Here is a 21,363-nt window from a genome sequence, read left to right on the forward strand (position 1 = left end):
AAGACTTTTGAAAAGGTTTGCCTATAATGACATGCCGGCCAAGTTGAAGGTGAATAAAGAACCAAGAAGTAGTTAATGTTGTTTGCCTTGTATTGATGATGTTACACGAGGAGAATTTAGTCATTATTCACGTTACAAGCAGACAATAGTACTCTACATGGGTCGGACAATATTCCTGCCTTCTGCCTTCCAGACATTTTTTGTAAAGGTGCAGCCAGCAAGTGATATTTACAAGTGTTAAATACTGTAGATATTCTAATAGCAATCATTGCTCATTATTCATTGTTTGTTCAGTAATAGGGGTCTCCCTGTCTCTCCAGCTATTTAGTAAACAGAAAATACATTGTCAGGTCATGATATCAATTTCATCCAATCAGGGAGAGAGAACTCATACAGGATACAGGACAAACTAGTGAAATTGCAAGTGATGATTGATTGATTGAATACTTTATTAACAGTTTGCAAAGACAAGCATAGGGAAGTACAGTTCAATACAAGGTATGTTAAGAGGATTTGCTTGTTTCCATTTGGGTCTCTCTCTCTCTCTCACACACACACAACTGTAGTGTGTGTGTGTGTGTGTGTGTGTGTGTGTGTGTGTGTGTGTGTGTGTGTGTGTGTGTGTGTGTGTGTGTGTGTGTGTGTGTGTGTGTGTGTGTGTGTGTGTGTGTGCGTGCGCGCGCGCGCACACACACACACACACACACACACACACACACACACACACACACACACACACACACACACACACACATAGCCATAGCTCTTATGATACAAACACATGCAGTTCTTGAACACACCCCGTTTGCTGAAATGCGGAAGTGACGTCAAATCAAGTCATCTCGGAAATTCTCCACAGTTTAGTGGACTTCACAACAACATGACCGTACATTCACTGTTTACTTATACATACGTTACATTTGATCTACAAACACATATGTTGCATACACAGGCCTGACTTGCAAACATTTAATTCTTTGCAAAAAAAAGAAGGGAAAAAAAAGAGCTTTGGGCCTAGTTGTCGACTCGTCTATGTAAGCTTCTTAGCTAATGGTGGTTAGTGAAGGTTTAGGGTAAAGTGTGTTATTCGGTGGGATCATAATGGCGTGTACTTTAGAGAAGGTCCTGGGCGATGCCCGGACCCTCCTGGAGAGACTCAAAGAGCACGACACTGCAGCAGAGGGGCTGGTGGAGCAGTCTGGACAGCTCAGCCTGAGGGTCCAGGGCATGAGAGAGGTGGGCAATGCCCTCCCTGACAAGGTAACACAGAGAAGCTTCATTACACTGTTTTTACCAGTGGTGGGGGAAAAGTACTCTTTTTTTTTTACTTAAGTAAAAGTATCAATACTATCAATACTAATACAATGTAGAAAGACTGTTTCAAGTAAAAGTCCTGTAGTCAAAATTTACTTGAGCAAAAGTACAAAAGTATTGGCATAAAAATATGCTTGAAGTAGAAAAAGTAGAAAGTACTCATTATGCAGAATGTCCCATTTCACAAGTTATCATATGTATAAAATGTATGAAAATATTGAAAATAGCAGATCTACAAGCTCACAACGCCTAGCATCGTTTAAATAGGGCTGAAATGGTTAATGTATGTTTTGTAATAATAATCAAAATCTACAAAAAGTAACTTACAACTAAAGTTTTCAAATAATTGTAGTGGAGTAAAAGTACAATATTTGTCTCTGAGATGTAGTGGAGTAGAAGTAAAAGTATAGAGAATTGGAAATACTCCAGTAAAGTAAAAGTACCTCAACGTTTTTGTTAAGTACAGTACTTGGTAACCGAGGGAAGATTATTTACACTGTTTACAGTGGATGTTTAATATAATACTGTGGTTCTCAAACCTTTGCCCTCAAATTGATGTGTATTTGGCTGCAGACCCCTATCTGATAATATTTTGTGCCAGGGACCCCCTTACAAGATTTGTGTTGTGAAAATGATTAAAATATAACATTTTCAAATACGAACAAACTTATTCAACTGATCGCACAGATATATACGAAAGTAACAAAGAAAATTGTATCAAAACTATATCAAAGTATTTCAGATTCCAGAAAACGTACAGATTACAGAAACAAATGGGAAATAGAACTTAACACTCAAATCAATGAACAATGGTTAAATATTTGCAAAACACAATGCACAACAACAAGCTCCAACACCTGGCGGGAATTATGTTGGAAAAACGTTACTCGTCTTTTCATCACTCCAAAACTTAAATCAAGACTGATTGATTGAATATTTCATTAGGCAAAAAATGTAAACGGCACAATTACATTTATAATACTTTGTCTAAAAGGTCCGTCCAAAAAAGTCCTTGCGGTCTTGTTTCCATTTGGGTCCTTGGTATTCAATTCATAGACATATATAGTAGCAACCAGACAGATGAGAATACCCCAGGTATGTTGGCGGAACTGTGATGAGGAGGAAGCAAATCATTATCATGTTTTCTGGGGTTGTTTGGGAATTCACACATTCTGGAATGATGTCATGGAGAAAATACAGGAGATTCTAGGTATACAAATATCAAAGTCCTGTCTATTGCTGTACCTGGGAGACTTGCCAGATGAAATTTCAGGAAGTGACAGATATCTTAAGAAAATATTCATGGATGCAGGGGGAAAAGCCATTACTCGTAAATGGCTACAGACGGAATCTCCGTCTGCGGAAGATTGGCTTCAAGTAGTCTCTGAGATTTGTGACATGGAGAGGATGACTGCTAACTTGAGGATGAAGAAAGATATTTGAGAACAAATGGGGAAAATTGATTTACTATGAGCGGCAAGAGGTCTAGGGAATTGGATAGTTATTTCAAATAAATAATTATGGTCTTGACACAATGCTTAACCATGACATACATACAGTACTCATGTATATGTATATACACATAACACGATGCATGAATTCTTAGATATATATATGTTTTGGTGACCTAGGGAGAAGGTATTATGTGTGAGATGATATAAATGGAACTGGTTGTTTGTAAGAATGGAACGAGCTAAAATCTTTTTGTTTGAATACTTTATTGTTCAATGTTGCTCCCACCTTTTTATTCTTTTGATCAAAAAATATACAGTTTTCATGTTCTATCTCCTATTAACATAGAACAGCACTTGTGCCTTCCCTTTTTTATTTTTTATTTTATTATTATTATATAAGATGATGTTTGGCAACGTCTATTGTTTGTCTTTTGTCTTATGTGTTTTGTTCATGAAAAATGAATAAAAGTTTAGTGGGGTAAAAAAAAAACATTTTAAAAAAATTCAAGATTTAAGATCTAGATCGGCTAATAGAGCGTGCCAAAAATCCTGAAGGGGGCGTCAACAAGTGTCTTTTGGTAGCAGCGGACATCTTTGAGGGGTAAAAACCAGGTTGACTTAACATTGCCCAAAACAAACATGTCTGCGCTACTATGCCACGCCCCCCCCGTGGTGACGACGCGTTGGCACGCTCTATACCTAAACAAACAAACAAATAAACCAAAACAAACAGCAGATTATAATATACTATTTATTTAACTACATTTATACTGACTTGACTGCGTCGCTTGCCGACAAGAAGTGATCTACAAGATCGTTGGTGCGTTGTCAGCTTGTAGATCTGGTCTTGTCGACAAGCAACACGGCAGTACTACAGAGTATAAGTTGTTAGACGTTACACTGTTTCCAGTGTCACATTTGATCTAGTGCCATCTGAATGTCTCCCGTGTTTCCACAGTACATGGAGGAAAACTCTGAGCTTCAGGAGCTGACCAAGTACAAGCCTCATGTCCTTCTGACGCAGGAGAACACACAAATCAAAGAACTGCAACAGGAGAATAAAGGTAACACACACCACGTCGTCATGCCTTTGTCACCATGCTGATGTTTATTGTCACTGTAAGAGACCTACATGTTTCTCCCCCTTGTTTGTATAGATTGACTGGTCCACTTTAATCACTTTCAACCTGGCTCCCCTATTTCGAGCATGTCAAACATTTTCACTTTAATAGTGCTCGCTATTAAAGTGCAGTGGCTTAGGAGGTAGAGCAGCTACCTGGGACCCGGAATATTCCGGTTTTATCCCGCGACTCCTCCTGGCTTCCCGTCCTTGTGTCCTTGAACAAGACACGGAACCCTGAACTGCTTCCGACAAAAGAACTAGCACACAGTAACTGTCTCCACAGAGCTATGGCTGTCTCTCGAAGAACACCAGTATGCGCTCGAACTGATCATGGGTCGATACCGTAGGCAGATGCTACAGCTCATGATGGGAAAGAAGGAATTGGACACCGGACCTGTGCTTAGCCTCCACCAAGACCATGCCAAGGTAAAGTGGGCTTCAAAGTGGTGAACGTGGTGCATTTTGCACCATCAGTTAGTCATTCTTAAAAGTAGGGCAAACAGATGAGGGACAACTTTAAGATATTTACCTTCTAGTCCATATCTAGACAACAATATCAGTTGCTTTAAAAAACATATATATTATATTGAAATGACCTAGAATGAGGGAAAATATTTTATGAAAATATTGGCCTATAAATGTGAATTGTAATGTATATAACAATGTATATAACATATATGTGTATATAACAAAATGTATAACATATATATTGTTTATGAGAATGCCAAATTATAATATAGGTCTATTAATCAACCAATCAATCAATGTATCATCTGTATCGATCCCAAAAGTCCAGTATGGGTGGTGCTCTAACTTCAATTACATTTTGAGTGACAACTGACGACTGCTTCTCTCTCATTTAGGAAGTGCAGAGCCAGGTGGAGCGGATATGTGAGATGGGCCAGGTGATGAGAAGAGCGGTTCAGGTGGACGATGAGCATTACTGTTCTGTCAGACAGAAGCTGGCTCAACTAGAGGTAAGAAGAACAGTGTTGTGTTGGGGGACAGGGCTTAAGGGGTACACTACACTCTGTCTAAAAAGGTTCGAGACATGTTCACATTCAATTCAGTGCTTCTATAATTTCAGTCAAGTAACTCATTTTAATTACCGCTGTTTCAGATCGAGAACAAGGAGCTGCGAGACCTACTGACCATCAGCAAGAGCTCCGTGAAAATACAGAAGGAAGAACCAACCAACCAACCGGCGACAGCACAAGAGTCGGTGGACTCGCCATCCGTGGAATCACCATCCATGGAATCCTCACCATCCGTGGAGTCATCACCATCCGTGGAATCACCATCCAGTGATTAGAATGGTGTCAGGACGAAACGTCGTCCCTGAGGGAGCAATCAGACACGGTCTGGCTGCATCTTCAGCTGTGTTCATCACATTACTCTTCAATGTAGGCTGGAATTCAGTCCAGTCAGCCTTGCAATATGTTTTAGCATATTGCTTGTGACTGTTAAAAACATCTACCTGCAGGTGTACAGAGGTGATAGATACTATTACATTTCTACATAAATTGAGTTTTAACCACATTAACCCTAGTGTCCCTACTCTGGGGCCAAAAAAACAACCAATAGCTGATCCACAATCTCACAACGCATTGCGTTGTGACATGTTGTGAGCGATTTGTGGCAAAGATATTTAGTCTACAGAGAAAGTAGAATAGAGCACTGAGGGACTCTGGTCAACTAAGCATTTTGGGTTTAAGTGGTTAAAAGTGAGTTTTAATATGAGAAATGAAATGCATTCTGTCTACACAAGTGTATGTGCAGGTTGGAGTGAATTTGAACACTACCATCTCAAGATTTGCATTGAGATCGTATTGTTACCACTATACCATAAAACATATTTTACAAGGAGAAGAGCTAAAGCACTGTAAGGCACAGACGGGTGGAAAGGGCCTTCAAATAGGAAAGTGTCAGTGGGATTGGTAAAGGGTGAATTTTGTTTATTTTGGCCAAAGAAAAACACGTTTGCTTTTAAGGACATAGTTTCTACCTCTTTAGTGTCCCTCTGCTGTTCACAGTCACAAGCTTTTGAAATGGTTACAAAATGCTCATAATCATCCCTGCTGTTCGGTAGGAGTCCAGTGATGATACCTTCATTCTGAGCCTGCACCGTTTTTCTTTGGAGGATACTATCTTGAATACAAGCCTTATAATCACTCCTGCGCTAATATGACTCCTGGCTATTTCACAAGTCTGTCCATCTCACTTGCCTGGTGTAGAGTGACAATGGATTATTTGTACGTGATTGTCTGATGCGTTTTTGATACGTTTTGTCAATCTGTTTGTAGAATTCATTAGTAACATTTTCCAATCCTTTGATGTCTTTCGGTGTGTGCATAGTAATACCATTTTTCTAGATTTCAGATTTGGGATGCAGGGTAATCAAATATCTGAGATTATCACATTGTCACATTTTTACTTACTTAGGTTGTACAAATCACAATTTAAAATGGTCAACCTTTTTGTCTCGTAAACATCAAGCAATTTGACACTGTATGTAATTGCAAGTTGTGTATCATCTCAGGAAATCCAATTTTTTTAAGGTAAATGTGCTGTAGTGACTTCATGGCAGTAGATTGATTTGTGTCAAATAAAAGTTAAATCAACAACATTTGTATTCAGTGTTGATATAATGATTTGATGTACCACACCCTACTGTCTACTATCAATAGGCCTACCATGGCCATATGTTTTCCTTTGTCCTTTATTATAAAAAATTGTATGATGTATGGATTTGTATAATGCTCTAGAATGCTTTGCTTTGTTCTGTTACTACATAGGTTTAAATGATCTGAAAACGTGAAGCAGATGCATCATAATTTAGATAAAATGTAAAAGTTTGAAAAAGTATGGAGAATGAACACATCACTCTAATATCCGGTTCTGGAAAAGTTGTGCACAGTCTGCAGTTAATGGGGAACATTTATTTTTGCGATGATGAATGAAACACACATTTGGCAAGACTATTTTATGTCGTCATAGATCACTTTTCCAAACTTTTTATTATACAGCCTTTTGAACAATGACGAAAATCCACAGTATTGCAATTTCAAATGGAAACATAGGAACCCTCAACCTCCTAACGTCAAGCCCTCACAGCTGTGTCGCTAGATGGCGACATTGGGCCTACCAAGAAGCAACACACATCGTGAGGGTAACAGGATAGGTGGGCACATAGGGACATCTGGGCACCTCGATGTAAAATTGGCTATTTTGTCCAAAATGTTAAAAAATACAATATTAGAAAAATGGTCTTAAGTAATGAAAAGTATACATGATGTGAACATGCATGGTACATCATTTTCAGATATTATCCTTCAACTTCTTGTTTATGCCCCAACATGACTGGATATAGGCTACAGGTTCTGTAGCAATTTGTAGCAATTGTAGAAATATTAAACCTTAATTGTCGAATGTTTAAGCATGCTCTAATCATGTATACTTTACTTTACTTGAGACCATTTTTCAAATATTGTATTTCTTAACAGTTTGGACAAAATAGCCAATTTTACATCTAGGTGCCCAGATGTCCCTAAGTGCCCACCTATCCTGTTACCGCGAGACTTCACCCGGTGCCGAAAATAGCAAATCTACAAGCTCACAGTGCGTCGCGGACGCGACGCGCTGTGAGCTTGTAGATCTGCTATTTTCCACACGCGACACCGTCGTACGCCGAAGTACAAAACAATACAATACACACTCTGGCTTTTCAAGTTCATCTGAGCTGCGTTGCATTTGACATTTCGTTTTCGTCGCCTCCAGAACAGCAACATTAAAAACATGTCTGAAAAAGAGCTGGGGAAGAAGTGGGACCGATGCCGCGCAGACTGTGCCGTCAAAATCGGTAAATAGTCGGCCAAAAAACTAAAGAAATGAACGAAACTAAAACCGCATGAAGACCCATGTCTGTCTAATCTGACAGCTAACGTTAGCTCACAGATGTCATTGACTCACTAAGGGGAGGCTAACTATTTAGCCACAGAAAGGTCTAGATAAGGACACTTCCATGTATTTATATCCATGTAACGTTGTTGAATTCCCCAATATGCTAGCCATATATTATATTTATATATATTATTAGCGATATAAAATCTTTATTAATATAGAGATATTCAATGTATTTTCCCCCTTAACAGTGAGGAAAATAATTCTCCAATATAAACTACTGTCTCTGTTGCTGCTTTTGACCTGCGATTTAGAAAACTTTATTTCTATATTGTACAGGTTTAAAGTGTGCAGATGTTCTCCTAAATTCACCTGTTAATAAATGGACACGAGTCTTTAAGACTCAGCTAGGCTTGTGTTATGGATGCTTTTTTTAATCTTTTGCATCCCTCTTATAAGTAAAGTAAGAGTTCAATGAAAAATTAAGGGAAGCAATACCGAGCAATCCCAGTTCAAATGAGAAGTATTTTGAAGCCTACTGTTCTACAGCCTGCACACATGTGTCTTGAGTAATCAGATTGCTGCAGGGTCAAATCCTTTGCATTAATTTAACTCTTGAGAGTATAGTGATGTGCCGTGGCAGACCTGTCACTCTTGGTTCAATAAACCCTAAAGTCCAGTTTATAGACGACATACACAGAAATTACCTTTTATATGCGCAAGGCATCTTTATTGACAAACAAGGGAGATTCCCTCTATACTATGTGAATAAAAGAACAGCAAATTAATGATATTAAAACAATACGACCTGATATATCACGAAGGCAATTCGCTCCACATCTAAGTCTGCATGCAAACAAGCGTTCGGTTGAGCGCCTGGAGAATTCTGAAGTTCTTATCTATTACATTCAGTATATCAACGCTGTGGCTATCAAGGCCTGTCTTCTGACTGCACTCTATAAAGTAAAGGTTGACGGCCCAAGGTTCCACAATGGACCATCAAGCCCTCCTTGGGTACGAATTTAGTACCCACAACAACACAAGATTAAAATCTAAACAGTACTTTATAGCAATTATCATCTAGCATAACATATTGCATGTTTAAAAAAAATCAGGTCCCATTTTTTCCTATTTGAGTCATGTGAGCCGAGGAAAACCCTTTTCTTTGAAGGGGAAACTCTGAACTAGGCTGGGGCAATCCCAAACCTACCATCTGGACATGAGCTCTTATTGGGGACAATTACATCATTTGATTCCATATTGCATTGCTAAACTTAGGGTCCCTCAGTGGGGCATTCCCGCTGAGTTTTCCTTTACAAGCAACTATTCTAACATGTGTAATATATATATATATTTTTACAAAAAAATCATTTATCTTGTTCTCTGTGTGCAATTTTTGGTTTCTTCTCCAATTCCTCTGGTTGAGGTGGTCACTTTTCCGAGCCCGGAGGATGAGGTTCCGACAGAGCCCAAGACTAGGCCCCCCCCTCCCCCAACCCATCCAGTGCCATTAACAAATGTACTTGGCACTGAATGAGCTAAGAGACGGAGGTCCCACTCCCGAGCCCCCGGGTCCGTACCCTCCTGGGGCCTGAGACCGGAGCCCCCCGTATTATACACAGGGGCCCCAACCCCCAAGCGCCAGTCAGATCCGTACCCTCCTTGAGGTCAAAGGTCGGGCGTAGATATCGTGCAGGGGTGTTCTTCGTCAAGTTCAGCATGGGGGCCCAGGTGGCAATATAATGTTTCTGTGGTGTGTATTGGGATCACTCTGTCACTGCTCTCTTATCACTTGCCATTTGCGAAGGGCAAGACAGCCTATTTTAATGTGCCTAAAGCTGCCAGGGAGATCGCTACGATCAGATTATGTCCCCCAACATTACTATCAAAATCAAAATCAAAATTAATATGTAATCTGGGGTCGTTCAGTGGCCTTGGGCAGCATAGATGTACCCCATGAAACAATGGTATGTTCCTGTCTGGCTGAGAGTGATATTGGTACTACTCAAATTAAATGTGTAGTGTCCCTCCTTTATCTAAAAAAAATTGGGTGGGGGTTTGATGGTGAGTCTTTGATCTCTGTATGCATTGGACTGTATTTATCACTGAAGTGTCTCTGTAATGGTCACTCTGCCATAAGTCTAAGCACATTCATTTAACAAAAATGAACGGCAACATTACAACACTTCGACATGTAACTTTAGTCACTTAACATTATACTATGTAACTCAATATCAATCACTATTATACTATACATATGCTATCATATTATTTCCCTCCTTGACCTGACACCCGGCAGGGCACACAGCATAGGAATGTGCAGAGGCCAGGGTTCCACCCTCCTTTACCCTTTTTGACATACACAACAACACATACCATACACAAAATGTAATTGGAAACACAACAAAACAACTTTCCTGTGCTTTATGCACAGGTCAATTGACATTATCCTCGGGCTGTACAAAATTGTACAATTCTCTTCTGCAACCCATGACCTGTTTCAGAGAAATGGAAGGTTAACGACCACAAAATTGTATACGTCTCTCCTGCAAGCAGTCGACCTGTTTTAGAGAACACTTAAGTCTTTCGAACCTCCCCACCGGGGCGCAGTCCCAGGCTAGACCCCTTTCCACTTGAGGTCTACACCCAGGTCACCCTGGATAGAGAGTTCAAGTCTCCTGCTTCCCGGCGTCTTCTTTTCAAAGCCCACCGATCACAGGAGCATCACTCGCTTAGTAACTGTAGCACTCCGGCGGTCGCTTTCAGCTTGTGATGGCCTGACTGTACATTGAGCCGAACGCAGCGACCACACCCGCCTCCTGTCGGGGAGCACGCCATGGAATTAATGCTTTTTGCGATCCGACCGGCGGGTGACCCAGTCGATAGCGATCCCTTACCCGTAGGCGTGGTTGGCGCCCCAGGCAGGAAACCGACGGTCTTGTCCTGGCCCCGCTTGGCTACGGGAACCAGAATATTAACCGTTTTCACCCGCCTTGCCTGTAACCGGTGAGTCACGCGCTCCTGTCCGGTTAGGTGTGGACTGTCATCCACGCACCATGTGCTGCCAACCCTAGGAGAGAGCGGCAGTCGGCACACCGACTAGACGGTTCCACAGCTAGGATGTTGATTCATCCTTGACAGAACACGGGGGCCCTTCAGTCTCTCCCCAGCACTATAGTTAGTCTTTAACGTGCTCTGGGAGCCTTGCGACCCCGCTGCCGCCTGTTTTCCACAAGGGATTGGGGAGCCTACCCCCTAACCTCATGGAAGGTTAACGACAGCATACACAACCTTAATCACACCTTGGTCAATCAGTGGTCACATGGTAATTGAAATAAACGTTAGGTCAATGATGAGCAAGGTAATTGGATACATCTAGCACCAAAATCGATGATGTAAAGTATGCATTCTTTTGAAGATAGTGTAGGTTTCAGTCAGTCCACCGCAACTGGCAATAAACTGTAAAGCAAATGTCAGCAATGTATGAAATCACTTGACATCCACTCTGCACCCAAAACCCGGCATGTTCTCATAATGTACACCAAACGCACTGACCATTAACATAAGAGGGAGATATTCTGCACTTAAGTCTATTACATTCAGTATATCAACGCTGTGGCTATCAAGGCCTGTCTTCTGACTGCACTCTATAAAGTAAAGGTTGACGGCCCAAGGTTCCACAATGGACCATCAATAGTTACAAATGTAACTGGTCCATTTGGTTATATTTGTACAGTCTCTGAGTTACAAATGGATAAATTAACAATAAAGATGTCAAAATGTCAACAAATCCAATTGTAAACGTGCTGAAGAAGCATTGCAATCAGACTTCTCAAGCAGCCTCATAGCCACTATGTGGTTTGATCTGTTTTCAATCCATCCATTGTCTTTGGTACTTTAACATAGTTTTAAAATTATATTGCAATCTGGTTCAAGTTCGCTTTATAGTGAAATGTAAAGAGAGTTTTGTTACCAGCAACTATCGATTATTTTCATAGAGATTATTCTATCGATTACTTTTTCGATTAATCAAATAATCGATGAGCGTGTTTTTTTAATATATTTTTAATATATCAATGAATCAATAAACCACAGCTTTATTTTATACTTTGTTGCGTAAGTGTCGTGCAAAAATAGTGAAATAGCAGATAAGCATATAGTAAGTTGCGGTGCAATGCTTTGCGAGCTTGTAAATGGCCTATTCTTACTATTTTAGATTTCTTCTTAAACCTTTTGACATGCTCAAAAGAGGGATCAATTATTAATCGATTATTTTATTAGATTATTGATTATTTTGTTTATAATTGATTCAATTGAACTGTTACACCCCTAAATACTATTCTTTCTTCTGTAGGTGCTGGCCTGGGGCTAGGGATTGTGTTTTCAGTGGTGTTTTTCAAACGTGAGTAGTTCCAAAGGATTTCATGTTGCATGCCTTGTTAAACATTATGTTAGCCTCAAGGTAGTCTCTTGAACCGCACTGTTGACTCACACAACTTTCAAATGCTTCCGCCAAACAGTCTGTTTGCAACAGAAGAGACAGGAGTAAAGCGGATTCCCCGCCTCCCCCCCACTTCCGTTTGGTCTAATGTAAATCAAAGTAGTCGAAGCCGCTATAGCTTGCTGCTTAGCAGAAATGAAACGTTAAAATATATTGTAACGGAAATGACGAGCAGATGACAACTTTCTGTTATCAGCTTTCAGGAGGCGTAGTTACAGACTCTTTGTAGCATTCAGAGATTGTGGAATTGTTGCCTGGCTTGAGAGTCTTGCCCCAAGGTGACTGCAGGTGGTGCCCTGCTGAATAGTGCTTTGTTTTTGTACAGGAATTAAAGCTGAAATCCGGAACTCATTTGAATGAATAAAATGTTACCAATCTGTATGACAGAGTATGTTAGTAATTATATATGCAGTATAATACAACATAAGTAGCACATCTGCAAGTGGTTGCATTGAGAAATTCAGACCTTGGTATCCGGTAGGACACCTACTGGTTGAAGTAGTACTGCCTGAAGCTCATTCGTGCAATGTATAATTTGTTCTGTCATGCAGGAGACCTAGGCCTGTCACAATTATTACATAATCGCCTAATCCCAATTATTTGAGATAATCACAATAATCTTTCGCATTATCGTCATAATCATTTCCAACCATGTTGAACATTTTTCATATATATTTTTTTCATACATTTTCAAAGATAGTAGAATTAGCCAATCTACAAGCTCAAAACGCGTCATCAAAACGCAAGTTATTAAATTATGTAAGTTATTTGTCGTATCTGCCCTGTGTACCTTTATGTTTATGAAGCGTAAAACCCAAACATAACAACAGAAACACAATGAAATCGCAATTATTTGTATGACAATTAATCGTCAACTTAAATGTTGAAAAAGAAGACAACATTTTGATCCGATGTGGATCTTCTTCAGGTCATCAACCAATAATCAAATCCAGCTTAGGACAGAAAAGTTACAGAATGCAGCTCTAAGCTAAATTTGCCACATTGTTAAATGTATACAATGACTTTTCAGTGGGTTTAATGGATCATTTTGCCTGGTTAGTTTAGTGACTGATAACACAGGGCTGAATGAATCAAAATGAGGGAGTGAAAAGATCTTCACATAGCAGCAGTGCAAGGTTTTTTGATTTATGAAGTGTTTCTTTGTATTAATGAGCGTGGGATAAAATGCAGTGCTTCTATCGTTCACAGGACACACATGGCCGATTTCATTTGGCTTAGGAACTGGGCTTGGCATAGCATATTCCAACTGTCAGAACGATTTGAGATCCCACTATTTGGTGCATAGAACCAAGGAGGTGAGTTTTTCCTACACATACAATAAGGCAAAATTAAATTATTTCCGATTAACTTTCATATCTTTATGAAAGTGATGTATTGTTGCTCTAGCTAATTCTTTTTTTCTTTTCATTATTTACAGGAGCAATAGCTGGCATGTCATCGAGGGACTGTCTTTTCTTTGCCTTTTTTTTTTGCGGGTGGGGAGATGGGGGTTCACCATTTGCACTATTTCGTTTCCACACTTAATTTGACCATAAATTGACTTGAGTTTGCTTTGTATGTGCCTGTAAAACAGGTCAGTTTGTGTTTATTAATAAAATAGTTTCAAACAAAGACAAAAGAAGCAGTCACTCAGTTCATTTATTCACAAAGCAGGCATACAAAATCATGGGTCACATCATGTCTGGTCACCATCCCTGCCGTCACAGAAAGTGACGAAATATTCCCACTACTCCTGAAACACACAGAGCATTCTATTCTGGAGAGGTATGGTTATCAAAATATTCAATGAAAGGCCATGCCTTGAAAAAGCCTTCAGTGGTTCCTATTTTTTTCTTTTCTTCTAAGCTTAAGAAATACATCATAAAACATAAAAGCTAATTTATGGAAAAACATTTCATGAAAAATGATTAAAGAACTTAAATAAAAAAGGAATTCTGTTTGCTTGAGAACAGTCTAAGAACCATGTAAAAGTACAATGCATGTTATGGTTTTCTAGTGCTCGCCAATCACAAATCATATGCACATTTAGCCGATGAGGCAAAAAGAGATCTTGAGTTGGAAGGTACACGGGAGTCATGAAAGTAAATTGTAAATTATTGTATCATTTCAAAGTAATTATGTACAACTTGTATTTAGCCCCCCTATATAGCAGCCGTACAATACCGTAATCCAAAAAGGACAGAAGAAGAGGCCACCAACACACCCACCATGTCCAGAATTAGCATTTGGTGGCTGTGTGCATGGGCATGCATTAACAACACACTCCTCCTGAGAGGCCGTGCGCTCTGGCTGGGAGGCGCGCTGGAGTGGCCGACACAGGGATTAGAGGGAGCGGGGATATAACCACTTAAGCCCTATTTTATTTATACTTTGTTGTACGACAGTGTTACGCAGGGAAAATAGCCGATCTACAAGCTCACAGCGCGTTATGGTGTGACGCGTCGTGAGCTTGTAGATCTGCTATTTTCGAGAAACGGTCGGAAGTGGTTAAAGACGCTGTTACCCCGACTGTCATACTTTGAGAGCACTTATTGTGAACAAAGCCTGTGCTTAACACACGGCTGCACAACAGCATTTGTTCTCTTTTGTTCTCTTTGTTCTCTTTTGAGTGTAAAAATACATTTAAAAAAAAAGGTTTGTAGGGTGAAAAAAATACATTTCTGGCTGCAATGCAACAAAAGGTGAGGTGAGGTGAGGGATAATTCTGAAAACTGTTCCCCGTTTTAAGTTGCCTCCTTTTTCACCGGCTGCGTGCTCTCAAGCTCAGTCAGAAGAACCCACGTCTCCACTGGCCCTCCCCCTGTCACTGTCATCACCGTGTGACGAGCAGCTCAGAAAAACCCACCGCCTGCCACCGAATGGCTCACTCTGGCTGTTAGCCGTGGATGAGGCAGGGACGTGTTTGGTACGATGGGGGGATGCTGAGGTGGTGGTGGTGGTTGTACTGGACATATCCACAGGGCACCAGGGGCGTTTTGCACCACTAAAGGGATGGCTAGTAACCTGGGGGCAGTGGTCCGGTTCACCTTCCCACAGAGAGCAATGAGTGGCTTCTCAGTGCAGCGTTCCAGTGGCTTCTCTCCACATTCTCCTTGAAGTGTCCGTTTTGATTGTGTCAACTGGGAGCAGACTTTTAACACTCAAACGACGGCTCTTGAGCAAAGGACTGGCTGAGGTGGAACTCCAGGAGCACAGCCACCGCTTCCAACCAACACCATGGGCGACCTCCCCTCATCAGGCTTGGATGGAGCAGCGGTGGGCGTAGATGGTATAAACCTACCATGGAGCCATAACAGCAGCGTTTCAACCAACGGCGCCTGGGGTGTTACTGGCAGTGGGCCCTGGTTGTTGGCGTTCATGCTGACCGTCATTATCATAATGACGACTTGTGGCAACATACTGCTCATTGCTTTGGTGTTCGCCCATCGATCCTTGCGTTGCACCTCCAACTGTTTCCTGGTGTCACTGTTCTTCTCTGACCTGATGGTGGCGCTGGTGGTCATGCCTCCGGCCATGCTCAACGTGTTGTGCGGATCCTGGGTTCTGTGGCCGGGCTTCTGCCCCGTCTGGCTGTGTTTTGACGTGATGTGCTGCAGCGCCTCCATCCTCAATCTCTGTGTGATCAGCCTGGACCGCTATCTGCTCATTAACTCACCTCTGCTTTACAAGCAGAGGATGACCCCTCCACGGGCCCTGCTCCTGGTGGCAGCCTCCTGGGGCCTGGCAGCGCTGGCCTCCTTCCTGCCCATCAAGATGAAGTGGCACAGCTTAGGCCACAGCAGCGGTCATGCTCCGATGCATGGCAGCCGAAGTGCCAACGTCAGCTCGTACTGGGACGCTCTGTACCCCGCCTCCTACTTCCAAATGTCACCCTCCGGTGGCCAGTCGTTCCAGTGCCGCCTGCGAGTGACCTTGCCCTTCGCCTTGGTGGCGTCCGTCCTGACCTTCTTCCTGCCCTCCAGTGCCATCTGCTTCACCTACTGTCGGATCCTGCTGGTTGCCCACCGACAGGCGAGGCGGGTGGCGGCACTCAGCCACCCTCCCTACCCACATCACTCTTCCCGGCCCCCATCGTCTGGGGCCGCCGCTGGGCACGCTCACCAGGAAGGAGATGACTACAGTCACCCAGAGAATTCTGTATCCCGTAACGTACCGGTAAGAGAGAGAGAGTGGAATTTGTACATAAAATGTCTGAGGTTTCTCTATTTTGAGCTGCTCAAAGTTTACACAGCAAACTCCAGTGTTGATTTAACTCTGAGAACTTAGAAATGTGTCAGTATCATCCGAGCTACGAGGTGGAGCACCACACCTAGCATCAGCTTCCAGTAGGTACTCACCATATTTCAAGGTCCTTTTCAACTCTTTTAGTACTACGTCCTGAGCAGGGCCCAAATTAGGTTCTGAGAACCTTATCTGAAATTGAGCTGTATGGAAACCAATCCAGTCTAAAAGAGCTTTAAGTTACATAAGCCTTGCTACTCATACACTGAGTTGGTGGTGCCTGGGGGGTCAAACCTAGATCTTTCTGGTTCAAAGGCAAGTGCTCTACTGACTGAGCTGGACATTGTGAATTAAATAAACGCTCCAGATTTCACTTTGAATGGAGTGCTGATTGTTCATGTTCACTCACTGTACTTGACATCTCATTCACAAAGACTGCAGCATCTAAATGGATTCTACACTGTAGAATAGTAGGGTAGTTAAAACCCCAAAACTATAGAGTGGTAGAAATGCATTTCCACTTCCTGTGTGTGTGTGTGTGTGTGTGTGTGTGTGTGTGTGTGTGTGTGTGTGTGTGTGTGTGTGCACACAAATGAAAGCACACACACACACACACACACACACACACACACACGCGCGCACACGCACGCGTGCGTGCGTGCGTGTGCTTTCATTTGCCACACTGCCACATTAACTTTATATCTCCTCATTAACACAGTAGTACTTCAGAGGTTTGCATGCTGAATACAAAAAGAGAGGAGAGGCATAGGATAGGAGGCAAGGATAACTGAAAATCAAGGCTGGATGGGATGTTTTAGCCCTGATGAAGACCGCTTGTGGTCGAAACATGTTGGTTCAATAAAGGCTGCTCCCTCTTTTAACTCCGAGTGCCCGGATCTCCCATTTTTTATCTGATGTCTTATCCCATCTGATCCAGGAGTATGTTTAACTATTTTAACTCTTTTACGTCTCCGGTGAGCACCTGGTTAACCGCCTCGTTCTCTCTGGATGGGATCCAGTTTATACTGTAGGCTACTACTTACTAATTCTACATGCAGACGGGAAAATTCAACAAATACTCATAATACTAGCTGGAAAATGTTATTACCTGCCTTACTGTCTGCAGATGGGGATCAAAAAACTAATTATGACCATTAGCCTTCATTTTAGTTTATTAATCTAGGTCCAGGTAATAAGGTACTGTAGGTAGCTCATAAAGAAACTGCTATCTTTTTATGAAAGAATTTGGTATTTGGACTTGGAATAATGGGTCCAATATTTGGACTTCAGGACAAATTTAAAAAACAGTGGGGCAGGAGTGATATAACAACCTCTACAGTATGTAGGAAAGTCAATCCAAGCAGTTTGGCTTACAAGTTTATTTGTATAGCAAATTTCAACAAGGCAATTCAAACTAAAAACTAAACTAAAACTAAACACTGCTTCTCCACATTTAGTTCTGAAAGCAGACCTGTACCAAAACATGAAGAGACAAGTCCGTCAAAAATGTTCAACATGTGTAATATACAGTATCTAAAACCATCACGTTACCCGGTGTGTTATACTGTCCACAGTTGTCTATGAACACAGAGCGTCGTCTAGCTCGCAGGCAGGGCCGGACAGCTCTTAAGGCCAGTCTGACACTGGGAGTTCTGCTGGGCCTCTTCTTCGGTGCCTGGTTGCCCTTCTTCATCACCAACATGGCTCAGGTCAGTAGAGAGAGACAGCAGACACTGGCCCAGGATGTAACACAACACTGAGCTTATGGCGGGGTAGAATTATAATGTAACTTAATGTCACAACCCAAAAAAAAGCATTTTCAACCAAACTGGTGTCCCATTTTGGACATGTCATTATAGATGAAATGTTACATTTTCTTTTACGAAAATAGGCAATCTACAAGCTCACAACGTGTCGCAAGCTTGTAGATCGGTTGTTTTCATTACCAGTCAAGTAGAACATAGAAAGCATAACATCATTCGTACAATTTAAATTGTTACATTAAAACATATAAGCTAAAAAGCAAATCCCCAACCACTGTTTCCCTCCCACCACCCCCTTCAAGTCCTCCACAGTCCCACTCTCCCTCTACTCTTCCACAAGCTGGAAAATGTTCAACATTAAAGGCATTACATAAAGGTAGGTAATACAAAAACTCACAGGCCATACAGCTATAGCGGAAAAATATTAAATTGGGGACATTTGAATAATTGTGATGCAGGATAAGTAGGTTCGTTTTGGAGTAACAGATATTGTATAAAAGATTGGTGGACATTCTATGCTGAGACTACAGTGGGATCCCTTTTAGAATGAAGGGCTGCCATGCTCTGATGAAAAGTATTTTACAGATATAATTGTATAACAGATCTTCACAAGCTCAATTAAGAGTCAAAATGTTAGACCATGATTTCTTTCAGCCAGTATGCAGAGCAGCCTCCCAAAACTTCAAAAGCAACACAAGATGGTGTAGAACAGAAGAGAAAAAAGCAGAACTACAAGCTCACAACATGTTGATTTTGTAGGTCGGCTATTTTCTGCAAAAAACTATTTGGTGTAGACTATGGGAAAAATTTGGGGGGCCAAGTATACAGTAGACCCCTGGGGGACCCCAGTCAATGAAGTATATGGGTTTAGGCTTGGACAAAACCAGTACATCAGAATCAGAGGGTTTAGTTGTGGGCATTATGGATGGTGTTGGTGCATAACTTTAAATTGAATAAGAGCACGACAGGTAGTGCACCCGTCAGAGTATTACTGACTCAGGGGATTTCAAAGTTCAACCCAAACGCAGGAAGACCTTGAAATGACAGCAGAGCTTTACTTCTACTACTGACGTAAAAGATATGAGAACAGGCACAGGCAGTGATTTCAGAGGATCTGACAAATACTTGCATCAAAAGAAACAGGTAGGTTTATATATGGGACTAACAGGTGCAACTCAAATGACAATCAAACACAGGATAGGCTGGGGCTAACAGGACACAGGTGAACAAGATGGACCATTATCCCGGGGTGGATGAGACAAGACTGGCAATAACAACAAGGGCAGACAGGAAACACTTTACTTTTCACATTTCTACAAAATAAGGTACCAGAAACACAAGAACACACTACAAAATACAGATTCCGACAGTTACATCCCAGGTACAATCAATAAATGCCAAATCTAAAGGCTAATTCAAATTAGATCAAATCGTAAGGGTTAAATGAGAAAAGAAAATATGAATATCTAAGAACTTGTGAGATCTGTTTGTGAAATTTCCTGACCTGGAGAACTCTGGGGGAAAGAAATTGTTCTAATCTGGGAATCCCATATTTTTGGAAAAATATATTAAAATATTGATGTGTATAATAAATGTGCAAGTAGGTGTACCATAGCCACCACCATGAAATGTATATAGGATACGTAGTCCTGTTACTACAGAAACATAAAGAGGTCCGCAGTCCAAAAACACTAAACAACACATTTGTATCATAGTAGCGTAGAGTAAAATGGATGACAGAAAAACAGCTCCATCTCAATTGGTAATTACACTTATCCTGCCTTTCAGCTTTGATGTTCCAACTGTGTCTGCTCAGAATGCACAGTCTGTGCCCTCCTTCATCGTTGTCACACACACTCAATGTGATGTGTTGAACGTAGCTCTGCCTCCTGCCCCATCCGCATCCCCACCTCCTGGCCTCCCCCTTCTCCCATCCGCATTCCGCACTTCCCCCTTCTCTCGTCTCCTACCTCACCTTCTCTCATCTAGATGGTACTGGAGCCTCCACTCCAACAGCTGGCTCCACTTTCAATAAGGCTATACCTACAATTTATATTACAATTTATACCCAAAAGGGCAATGTGTTGTGTTTAACTTGTATAAAAGCATTAGATCTAATGCGTCATCTTTAAGATCAGTCCTTGTCAGCAAGTGGTGGCATGTGATGAACAGCTTGCTACTGTACATGATCAGTGTCACATGTGAGGGCAAGGTTCTAGTGTTCATATCATAGAGCTGAATAAATAAATAAAGAATTCAAAATGGTCAGATTTCTCTTTAACCCTGTGTTATTCAGACACTGTAGCTAAGCTATACAGCATAAAGTTCTACCACACAGCTCTCACTTTAACGGCTGCCACTGTCTGTGTCCTTGGGTTCTTTTTCTCTCAGGCGGTGTGTGAGTGCATCCCCCCTGCGCTCTTCGACGCCATCACCTGGCTGGGCTATTGCAACAGCACCATGAACCCCATCATCTACCCACTGTTCATGCGGGACTTCAAGCGGGCCCTGGGGAAGCTCCTGCCTTGCTGCTCTTCGCACTCCCCCCGGAGACCTTCGCCGGTCTCCCTGTCCCTCCGCAACTCTGGCGACCCCAACATTGCCAGCGATCTAGCGTCTCCTTCGGCCTCCGATCCTCCCCACCCCCCCGCAACGGCCACGGATGCTGTGAACCTGCTGGATGCTGAACACGCCGGGATAGAGATGCCTTTGCTCCTGCCCAACCAGGTAGACACGCTGGACTGACAGCTGGGTCAAACACCGAAAGAGAGATACATAGTTACTGTATAGTGTATACTCAACTGTACACATCTCTACAGATCATGGGAACTCAATGTGGATGTTTGAAGAAGGAAGATTTAAGAAAAAGTAGTACACAAAACACAATATAACATTTTAATATGTATCACAATATCAAACTTGAAAAAGTTGCTCTTCGGAGCACAGATCTCCGCCAGGCCTACCCAGGGCCCGCAAACTTTGGAAGGCAGTCATAGCCACTTGGAATGCCGTCTGAAAAATGTAATACATCTTCATCACATGACCTCAGAGATAATGTGTACCGAT

The 21,363-nt window shown here is 41.7% G+C and overlaps 3 protein-coding genes across 3 annotated transcripts; all 3 read left to right on the forward strand.

Moving 5' to 3' along the window:
• The first annotated feature begins 836 nt into the window (after positions 1-836).
• Positions 837-6,515, forward strand: sike1 (suppressor of IKBKE 1). Its single transcript, XM_080445049.1, has 5 exons — positions 837-1,260; positions 3,727-3,832; positions 4,175-4,317; positions 4,755-4,868; positions 5,012-6,515. Exons 1-5 carry the CDS (start codon positions 1,102-1,104, stop codon positions 5,201-5,203), a joined length of 714 nt encoding a protein of 237 aa, XP_080301175.1. The 5' UTR covers positions 837-1,101; the 3' UTR covers positions 5,204-6,515.
• A 1,093-nt stretch (positions 6,516-7,608) lies between these two features.
• Positions 7,609-13,946, forward strand: micos10 (mitochondrial contact site and cristae organizing system subunit 10). The gene is made up of 4 exons (XM_080445055.1): positions 7,609-7,750; positions 12,146-12,193; positions 13,502-13,608; positions 13,731-13,946. The coding sequence occupies exons 1-4, from the start codon at positions 7,687-7,689 to the stop codon at positions 13,737-13,739; spliced, it is 228 nt and encodes a 75-aa protein (XP_080301181.1). The 5' UTR covers positions 7,609-7,686; the 3' UTR covers positions 13,740-13,946.
• A 1,583-nt stretch (positions 13,947-15,529) lies between these two features.
• htr6 (5-hydroxytryptamine (serotonin) receptor 6) lies at positions 15,530-21,042 on the forward strand (the record flags this gene model as incomplete). Its single annotated transcript, XM_080443949.1, has 3 exons — positions 15,530-16,468; positions 18,109-18,243; positions 20,689-21,042. 3 exons carry the CDS (start codon positions 15,530-15,532, stop codon positions 21,040-21,042), a joined length of 1,428 nt encoding a protein of 475 aa, XP_080300075.1.
• Positions 21,043-21,363: the final 321 nt, after the last annotated feature.

The sequence above is a fragment of the Gymnoscopelus braueri genome, assembly GCF_963280865.1.
Source record: "Gymnoscopelus braueri genome assembly, chromosome: 12".
In the NCBI taxonomy this organism is placed as follows: Eukaryota; Metazoa; Chordata; class Actinopteri; order Myctophiformes; family Myctophidae; genus Gymnoscopelus; species Gymnoscopelus braueri.